Source organism: Frankliniella occidentalis, unplaced genomic scaffold, assembly GCF_000697945.3.
Source record: "Frankliniella occidentalis isolate FOCC.00 unplaced genomic scaffold, Focc_3.1 Scaffold532, whole genome shotgun sequence".
NCBI classification, from domain to species: Eukaryota; Metazoa; Arthropoda; class Insecta; order Thysanoptera; family Thripidae; genus Frankliniella; species Frankliniella occidentalis.
Window position 1 is genome coordinate 11209 of NW_026267649.1, and position 10435 is coordinate 21643.

Consider the following 10435-nt stretch of genomic DNA (forward strand, 5'->3'; position numbering starts at 1 on the left):
CCCCTATAGCAATAATAAGGGGAGTACCGACTTACCCGAGTAGACGTCGTGGAGGGTGACGAGCAGCTTGCCGGAGTTGACCACGTACAGGGAGAGGTTGCTGCCGGTGGCCACTGCGAACGACTCGCCGTCGGGGGAGATGGCCAGGTGCGACTTGATGGCCGCGGGCCCGTCGTGCTTGCCCGACTTGAGCAGGCGGGGCTCCTCGCCCTTCTGGTACTCCACTGCAAAAGCGCGACAAAGCACCGGTTAAGGTTCGTCCCTAACGCCCCAGGCACGCATGCCTGCCTCCACTCACGCACCCTTCGTGTCGAAGACCCTCCAGTTGCCGTCCTTGCTGATGGTGGCCACGCGTGACGAGTCGGCCGAGAAGGCGAAGTCGTAGACGCCGGAGCTGTGGCCCTTGAGCTCGAAGGCGCGAACCACCCGGTCGAAGTCGCCTCCCTTGGTGAAGACCACCTCCCACACCTTGACGTCGGGGGTGAAACCTGTTGTGCGGAAGGCCACACGTAAAGCGAGCGTGTCAGGTGCAAACGAACCTACCCGAACCTCGGCGAGGAACTCGGCGAGGACTCACCTGAAGCCGCCACAAAGTGTCCGCAGGGCGACACCCGCGCGCGGTGCGTCTGGACCGTGAGCGTGTCCAGGGTGGCGAGGCGCTCGCCCTTCAGGTCCCACAGCACCAGCTCCGTCTTCTCCGAGCACGTCATGATGAAGCGCCCGCTCACGGCAATGTCCATCCCCACCACGTCCTCCACGTGCGCCTGCAGAGGTGCTCTGTTAGTCTCGGAGCAAATGACAGGGATCGTGCCCAAACCTACGTGACCTTAGGGAAGGTCCAAATATTTTGGGTTCATGATAATTTTACGCCGAGGTACAAATATGACCGGGTCTCTGCGGACTCCAATGACTGTCCGAAACCTTTTGGGACTCCGTCAAATTTGCCCCCCCCCCTCAAGTCACGTGGTTTGGGCACGATCCCGGCCGAGCTTTCAGGACGGCGGGCGTCGCTTCAACCTACCTTCGGGAAGGTGATGGCCTTGGTGACGGGCCCAATCCACCCGTCGGGCTTCTTGGACACCTTGTGCACCTCCACGACGTTCTCCACGCCCTTGTGTATGATGAAGGCCTTCGAGTCGGGGCTCCAGCGCACCATGACGGCGTGGTCAAACTCAACGTTGACGCGCAAGTTCTTGTGTTCCTTCTGATCCAGGTGTTTGGCACTCCAGAGCACAACGGCGCGGTCTACAAAAAAAATAACAAAGGACTAAATCTTCCAGCCGTGTTAAATGTCGCGTACATGATCCTACACTGCCACAACTAGGTTACTGCGGGTGCCGCATTTGCCAGGCGTTTCTTTTGTACCCCGTGTTGCGGGATTGCCTAGTCGATAGGATCGTAGGGGCCAAGCCAAGAGGCCTTACGGGCGAAGTGAAAAGGCAGACCCAATTGGCGTCCAAAAACGAGTGGGAGTGAGAGGGAGATATAACCCGACTGACTGGTCATTAGTATAATTGAATCTTCATTGGCTCAGCACAGAGCATAGGCAACATACAAACACGGCGCTTTAGGGGAAGCACCATACAGTAGAAGGCACGTTGCCCACCCGGTGCAGGGCTCTGGTCGGTTCTGGTAGGGCCCTAGAATGGAGGCCTCTCACTCATCGCGGATACGTTGTATCGTTTTCAGTGAAACGCCACTTTAATTTTCATCATCTCGTGAATAAAAAGAGACAACATCAAATACGATGCGATATCTCTTGGGAGAGTGAGAGGCCTCGCCTCCAAAGTCAAGTATGCAGAGATCAGCAAAAAGCAGACCCGTCGTTGTTCAGCGACCGTTTTCTGATCCGTTGTTGTTCAGCTACCATTTTCTGATGAGTCTTTGTTCAACGACCGCTTTCTGCATGATCCGCCTTTGTCGCACGGATGCGTCGAAGAATACTACGTAATCATAACCTGCTCTATGTGTGTAGTGCAACATGATCACTGTCACAATTGTTCAATTGTTACAGTAATTTAAGGACTTGTGAAGGAATGAAACAGGGCCAAAGACAGTAACTTTTCCATTTTATTCAGGGTTCTGCTCTCTAAAACTACAAAATTAGTTTTACCCCATCAATGAAGCCTGGAATAAATTAAGAAAAAAAAATTGCTATTGTTGCACAAGGCTTCAATGGAATGAAACAATAAGACTATTGCTTAAGTTGTATCAGAAATGTGGCAAGATCTCACAGAGACCGTTTAAAACTTGTGCAATACAAATGCACAGACAACTTGGATACAATTATGAACAAAAGTTCCTTCACATTAGGAAATGTACGTCCCAAATTTTCACACATTTACCCACTATGTAACTGGATAGTGGATAAAATAATTTAGAAAACATACTTTTGCTCATAATAGTAAACATTCTCACATTTTAAAAACTATAACACAAAGGTAGAAAAAATACAGCACATACAACAGAAATTCATAAACACACATACAAACTCACAATTAAATAAGAAATAAACAAAATGACATTAATTTGTACCCTTTGTACAGAGGAATTCTAAAACAATACTGAGACCTTCATCATTCTACTACATTCACTCAATACCCACTCTGATACAACATCTTACAAATAACACAAAACTGGCAGTCTAGACAACCTAATAATAATATCCTGCTTAAGAATCTATCCAAGTCCTCAAAAGGTCCACATTACTACTGTAATTACCTACACAAAATGAGACTGGAAAACCCAAACTAAAAACCAACTGAAAGCTCAAGTTCTGTGAAGTAAAATCTGTATAAAATTGTACAGTCTAGATTTTAATTGTTAAGATTAATATATTCAGTGCCAAGGCTACATTGAATATGAAACATACTGACACACTAATGCAGCATCTCTTTTCCACTCAAAATGCACATAGAACTAAATTCTACTCCACAGCACAACCATTTATCTTGTGCAATTTAAGGAAGAGTTCACAATATAATAGCATCCACATTTGCCTTAATCATCTGAAAAGAACGTGTGGAAACAGGCATAGTGCACTCTCAACAACTTCAGCGAGGATCATTGGAAGGTCCAGGTGAAGGTATGATGATAATTTTCAGAGGCGTTCATACAATACAATTTATGTAAATGGAAGAAATCCCAAATATTGTGAATGAGATCATTTAAAACAAATTTCACAACCAAAGTACACATGAAGTACACTAATTTCTAACAGTCAACTACAACATTTAAACAGATTGATCTAATCACGAATAATAGTAGATTCAAATTTTGATCTCAAAAGGGCCCTAATAGTTATTAATAAACACCAAAAAAAGATAGAGAATCATGTGAAATTCTTGGAAAACAAAGCTGTAAGTTATAATTCATTAATCATTAACTATGCCTTCCAATCAGTTTTGTACTACATAAATGGCATTGAAGATAATAAATTTTGGGCAGTAGTAAGGCAGTGTCCAGTCCAAGTTTTTTCACATGAGTACATCAAAACTAAGATTTTACATGCTCTTCTAGAATACTTGAGGAAATCTGTTCCAGTGGAACACTTTTTCACACGCAAGCATAAGAGCATTATTATTGCTTCATTACATATACAAAAAAAGGGGTTATCAAAATGGTCGAAATTACCCATTTCATTACATTTAGGTACAGGGTGTACACAAAGTTAAGTAAAAATTTTGGATAGAAAATGTGAATTGTGAGCAACATGGTGTTCAAATGCATACAGACTGATATGTAAGGTTTCACACCATCAAATATGCAAAATTGAGCAATTTATGATGGTCGTAGTAAAAGCCCCCAACTTCAATTTGTGCAAGTTAGGAAATCATATTCATATTATGAACATTGAAGATCAAGAATAATTTATCCTGCAGGCATTAGCAAAACTTTGCTCCAATTGTGGAAGTTAGAAATTCATATTAAGAACCAAGAGACGTAAGAACCTTGAGGACTGATGAAGTAATTTATCCTGCACAGATTAGCCAAACTTTGCAATTCTTCCCAGTCAAATAGGAACATGAAAAAAAAATGACTAGCAAAATTTTCATAGCTACTTAGAATTAAATTAATAAAAAAAGAAAAAAACCTAGCAAGAATGCTAAAAATAAATATAACAGCACCATCAGTCACTCATCATTCACACAACACTAATAGTGTTCTATTGTATGAAAAATTATTAAAGAAAAACTCGAAGAGAATAGTAAATGACAGGGACAAGAAAAATGATTGTTGGCAATTGGTCAGTCAATTTGACAGGAATGTTGTTAAAGTCTTAAAAATTTGTCCCTTTACAGTTCCATTAAAGCCAAAAGATCTTTACTGGGAAATTGAGCAGGTAATCAGACCATACTTTCAAATGTTTTTTTTTTCTTCGAAAGATTACTAATTTGTTCTCTACTCCATACTTAAGTTTGAATTATGGAACTCTTCCACTAACATCATGACTTAAAAGAAAATTCAGGAGAAGATTTACTCCCACATGAACACAAGGAAGTCGATGTAAAACTATTTTCACATCAAAATAATAAGAATAAGGACAAAATTTCCTTACATGAAGTATGGCCATAAGCCATTAAGTCACTAGGCAGACAAATTTTATCCCAACTAATAACAAGAGAAATTAACATATCTACAAATCATCTGTTGCCAAAGCTAAAGTTGTGAAATGCCAAGTAGAGAGGAAATACACAAAACTCTCACTTTGACAAAACTCTGTTGTCCATTCAGATAAAAAAAAAAAATTAAGTATAAACCGGACAGAAGGAAGAAGTTTAGACTTAAAAGAAGAAATAGCACAACTCACACATGCAAATCACAGTTTTCACTCATGGCTTACTGCTCTACAAAAAGAAAAGTGGAAAAAGTATGTAAAATAGATTGCTAAGAATCTACAAGCAGCAAAACTGATAACATACAGTATAGGCATGAAAACATGAAACTAACTAAAGAAAAAGTGAAAGGCATGGCGGAGATTAGTTCATTTTTGATACAGCAGAGAAGTCAAGACACAAATGTCTTTTAGTTTCGGAGGAAACTATAGGGGAGTATATAGAATACAAAAATTACATTGTGTTGGTAAAGCAAGACTTCCCAAGAGTAAAATACAGTAAGCCATGCCTCAGTCTTGGTTGATAGTTTCAGCCACACAAAGACACACAAACACACACACAATCATACAACTTCTTGAGTATTCTTTGGAAAATGTTTCAAAGTAAACTTGAAAATGGAGCACTTTCACATTCACTACACAATTAACAGAGTTGGATCAGCCGAATGTCTAGGAGATTCAATAAGAAATTACTGCTATTGAACTATGATGAGTGAGAAGTTTGACGGCTCTCCAAAACTGAGCGAAATTCTTTTCGAATTCTCCATAGCATTAACTCAATGCAAGCACGAGCGTCCTCATAACTGTCATGTCCTGATGAGTCACTCTGAATATCTCTCTTGAGCAGACAATTGGCAAGAGATTTTAATGAGCGTCTGTATGGAAGACCATAATAATGGGGGAAAACAACTGAAGTATCTATCACTGTTCCATGAATGATGCGCAATGCACGAAGATCATTTTCAAGACCATGACCTATCAAGATGGTATCAGCATTTATGAAACCCATCAGGTCATTCTGCACATCTTTTATAGATTTGGTGGCCCCCTTTTTATTGAGGTCCTTTGCTGTTATCCCTGAAAATCGAGTATTGTAATCTATTATATAATGTTCTGGTTTCACAAGGCTGTCATACACCAGCCTGCCATCAGTTCCAACAACTGTCACTTTAATGAGCTCTAGCCCATTAGTAGTAAAACACATCTCACAATCCAAGGCATAAACACCATAGTTGCCATCTGGAGGTAGTGTCTTTCTTGGCCTAGTCCTAACAAATCCGTCTAATGGCCCATTTATACCATCATTAATACCTTTCCAAACATGCAATTTTCCAGTTGTGCAGCCTTTGGTATTTGAGCGCCCTTTACAGCAACTATAATCAGGAATTCCATTAGATCCAACTTGGAGTTTTCCCCAATGGTATAAACACTTTTCTTGAGTCAAATACTCTCCATCATTGGACACAAAAAAGCCCCTACCACAGCGAACACACCACTTCTCATCACTACCACTGCTAAGCTCTGCTTGAGCTTTGCTCTTGACAGGACTCACTTTAGATGAATCTTTTGGTTTGACAAAATCATCAGATTTAGTACTATCACTATCACTGCTTCCATCTTTCCAAGATGTGCCATTGCTTACTAAACTGGAAGATACATAGATATTTTCACTGATCTCAGTAGCCACAGGCACTTTGGAAGATGTGGTATACAGAAAAGGACTCTGATACTTTGGGACAAACTCCTGAGCATTTACATCAAACAAGTGCGACTGGCGCGGTGCCTGGGCTGCTGGCTGTTGTGGACGGTTTGACGGACTCTTGTAGATAATGGCACGACCAGGATACAGGGTACTTTCAACAGGAAACGACAAGCCTAAAAGTTGATCAGGACTCAGTACATAATGTAAAAAGAACTGAGCCAACTCATTATCAGTCAATACTAGCTTGGCACGTTGACGCAGGGGTATGCTTTGACCCTGCTTGCCACCTCCATCTCCAGCTGCATTTGCTGATTTTCTTCCCTTGGCTTTGTTCTTTTTCCCAGGCGAAGCATTTTTCTTCTGTCTCCGTGAGCGTGCTGCGGCTCGTGGTGTTCCCCCTCCGCCACCTGAATCAGGTGGGCGTTTATTTTCCTTGTTGCCTTCACTACTGCTGCTGTTGCCACTTCGGTCTCCCGGACTGCCATCTTCTGTGCTTGCAGCCTCCAAATCTTCAAACAGAAACAAACAAAGAAAACATTAAAGAGATTGTTTCAGAATGAATAAGTCTCAAAGCACACAGCAATTAGCAAGAGGCTGAGAAAAAATTTAAGAAAAAAACTGCATTTTCATGCAAAATAAATAATAAGGTAATTGCAGTTTACTGCTTCCCCACAAAAATTACATGTAAACCGTACCTCATCCACTGATCAAAAACCTCTGGCAGACTCCCACAAATAGCGCAGAAAATTAAGCAGCTTACAGTTCAAGTGTTATCAAGTAAAACTATTACAAATCCCAAGGCATAATCAAGAAGCCAATTTTGATTAAATTTGAGAGACACTTTTAAAAGCCCCAGAAACAGAAAAACTAACCTTGAATCTATCTCCGACGGATAAAGACAACTCCCCTTTTCTCCACATTTCTTCAGTGCTGCGACTCTTCAAATTTCACAAATACTTAATTTTTTCAATACTTATGTTCAGTGCTCGCTCAAAAGGGTTGAGGTAATTTTTCCAACCAAACGCAGTTCTTTTAACACTCCTACACACGAAAAAAAGCTGCTTTTTGCAAATTATACAAAAAAAAATAATTGAAATGTGCTGAGTGAAACTCGTGCCGGCACTAAACACAGTAATAATGTGAAAAATTTGAAAGTTGAGGCTCAATGAGCACCACTTTCAAAATAGTGAAATGTGAGGAGCCTAACAGCTCAAAGTTTAAATGTAAATTATCAAGCCACTGCATTACAAGGTACTCTTAACTATCATCACAGTTAAAAATAGGATCTAGGTCACTAGCCGTGAAGAGAGAGCCAATCTGTCAATCATTGAGGTAACCTCGAACTGTAGCCCTACACTGCACGCTTGAGCTACACACCCACCTCCCCTTAACACATAGCCAACAATGCATTGCCACCACCAATACAGCAACTAATAATACACTGGCAAGCAGCCCGGACTATGATGGGTAGCTTTGCACAATTATCATGGAACCCTATCAAAAATTGTACAGATATTTGATTGTTGATACTCATGCCAAAACAGTGTTGGGATCAACAGAAATTAACCAGATTGTCAGATAACTCACCATCGGAACATGTTGCTAAAAACTTGGAATTCCCAGAAAAATCCATGTCAAGAACTTCGCCACTGTGACCCTTCAAAGAAGACAACATCCAGGGGTGGGTGAAGGACTGCTTGGACTCACGAGGAGCCCATTTTTCTTGTTTCTTCTTTCCACCAGCCGGTTTAACTTGCTGCTGCTGCTGCTGCTGCTCAAGCTTCTTCTCTTTCCTCTCTTGTTTTTCTGGAACAGAGAGGTAAAAAGCATTAAATAAGACAGAAGACGAGCCCGACAAATGATGCATGATAGGCAGAATTGTCCTTTCCTGGTAAGAACTTTCATAATTATACTCTCGGAAATTTCAAAGAATAAACTTTAAAAACCACAAACTACATAAAAATTTTTTAAAAAGATAGTCCAGGGAATACTAGGGGGATGTCACAAGGTCATGACCGCCCAAAAAGGACCCTGCAGGAGTATATTTTGGGGCCATTTAACAAGTAATACGCTTAATGGGTAATCAATTTTCAGGCTGATTTGTCCGTAACTAGGCAAAACGTGAGACATGAGCTCCCCAGATTTAAATCTTGGTTACGCCTGGGAATGCTACAATGAATTTTTGACATGAACAACAAGGTGAGCAGCACAGGACATTTCAGAAGTTAACACATTTCAAATGTTTAAAAAAATCAAAAAAATTAATCAACTTGACAAAAAATAAATTGTCACTCACAGTGGCAAATCTTGCCATAAATTCACTGAAATTTTCCCTAAATAATACTTCCACTGGTACGACACGAAATAGGTGGCTTTCAAATTGGAACATTTCATAGTTGTCAAAATTTTAACAGCTTGAAGTATGCTACTCAATACTGTAAATGCGTAAAAATTAATTCTTTGAAGCAAGAAAACACATAACTCAGTGAAATTAGAGGAAAAATTACACACACAAAGTGCATGCCGCTCGCTAACATAATGTTAAGGTCAGAGAGATCCATAAGATGATGGCCCCTTACAACACCAACACTAAAACCAGCCCACATGTTAAAATAATGCTTTGAGCACGATTCTACACCAACAGAGAGTTTTACATCTGTGTTGTGTAAAAGTCTAGCCATCGTTCAAGACAATGCAAAATTTATTGGAAACAAATAAACATATGCAGAAATATTAAAATTTAAAATTTGGTCGTCAAAAAAAGCGGTGTTTTTAAATGAAAAGGCACAAGAACTGAACTAAGCAGGGCGCTGATAAGGGCCGGAATCCCTGCTGACGGCGCGGCGTGGGGCGCGAGGCACGCCGAGGCCCCGTGTGGGGTCCTCCGGGACCATGCCTCGGTGTTTACACACACGGCTGGAGAGGTTAGGTCCGCCGCGCCACGAGACCATTTCGGAGGCTCCGGCGTCCTCGCGGGTCTCGCGACTCGTCCACGAGACGCGGATGGAGGACCCGGGCCCCGCGGACCCGTGTCGACCGGCAAAAACACTCGGGGCGAAAGCGTTGGGGCTGTAAAGGGTTGAGTGGCACCCAGCTCTGGGGGCCACAACGTGAGTGAGGAAGACCCATGTCGCGTCTCTTACTTTGCACATTTTCTTCCTTGGTTGACCTCAATCGGTTTAGCAGCAGCACCACCACAGCCAAGCACAGACCGATGACGGCTGTTTGGAAAACCAAATCGACACTCATTTCCATAACTAGAGGTGTCGATTTGGAGCAGCGTTCAGGGGGATCACACACACTCACACACACACTCGTTCACTCACTCACTCACACACCGTACGCGGTGGTGGTGGTGGTGGTTGACGCCGAGCCGTGCCGTGCCGACCCGTCCGCTCCGCTCGGCGGGGAGTGGAGTGGGGAGACGAGGGTTGGGCGGGGGCGGCTCCGGGGTGGTGGTAGTGGTGATGGTGGAGGAGGAGGTGGGGCAGGGCAGGGCGGTGTGCGCGAAATCGCGGGAAGCCCTGGCGTCTGCGCGGCTGCGGCTGCGGCTACCGCGATGCTGCTAGCGCCCCGCGGGTCCTCCTCGGTGGACTGATGGGGCTGATACTCGATCACGGCGCGCTACCGCGGCGAGTACTCGTCGCGTCCGATAAGCAGCTGGGCGACGGCGACAACTTCCGCGCTGCTGCTGCTGCTGCAGCTGCTGCAGCTGCTGCTGCCCGTGCCGGTGCGAGCGGTGCGGGGCGAGCGTGTGGTGGCCGGCGGGGCCGGCGCGGGGCGCGGGCTGGTGCTGCAGGCGGTGCTGGCTGGCCCCATCCCCTGCGGCAGAGCCTGCTGCTGCAGAGCCTGCTGCTCCCGGTCCTCTTCCTCCTCTCCTCGGCGATGCGCAGGCACTCGCGGCCCAGCTCCACATTTGCTGGCTGCCGGGGGTGGCACTGGCGCGCTCAGCTCTCACTCGCACTCGCACTCACACACACACACGCACACACACAGGTAACGGCGCCGCGGGGCGACGCGACGGAAATCGGGACGAATCCGGTCCAGTCTTGGTCCGGGGAAGCACCGCGGCTACGAACACGCTGCTCACGCGACTCCTGCCACGCTCGCCGTGCAAC

At 44.1% G+C, this 10435-nt stretch overlaps 1 protein-coding gene across 1 annotated transcript; it reads right to left on the reverse strand.

Annotated features, from left to right (window-relative positions):
- Positions 1–35: 35 nt before the first annotated feature.
- On the reverse strand, positions 36–10429 carry LOC113215970 (transducin beta-like protein 2; the record flags this gene model as incomplete). Its single annotated transcript, XM_052275179.1, is given in 6 exon segments — positions 36–224; positions 303–488; positions 578–764; positions 1022–1245; positions 7905–8123; positions 9461–10429. Coding segments are annotated over 6 exon segments (1117 nt in total), but the record flags the coding sequence as incomplete, so codon positions are not given.
- Positions 10430–10435: the final 6 nt, after the last annotated feature.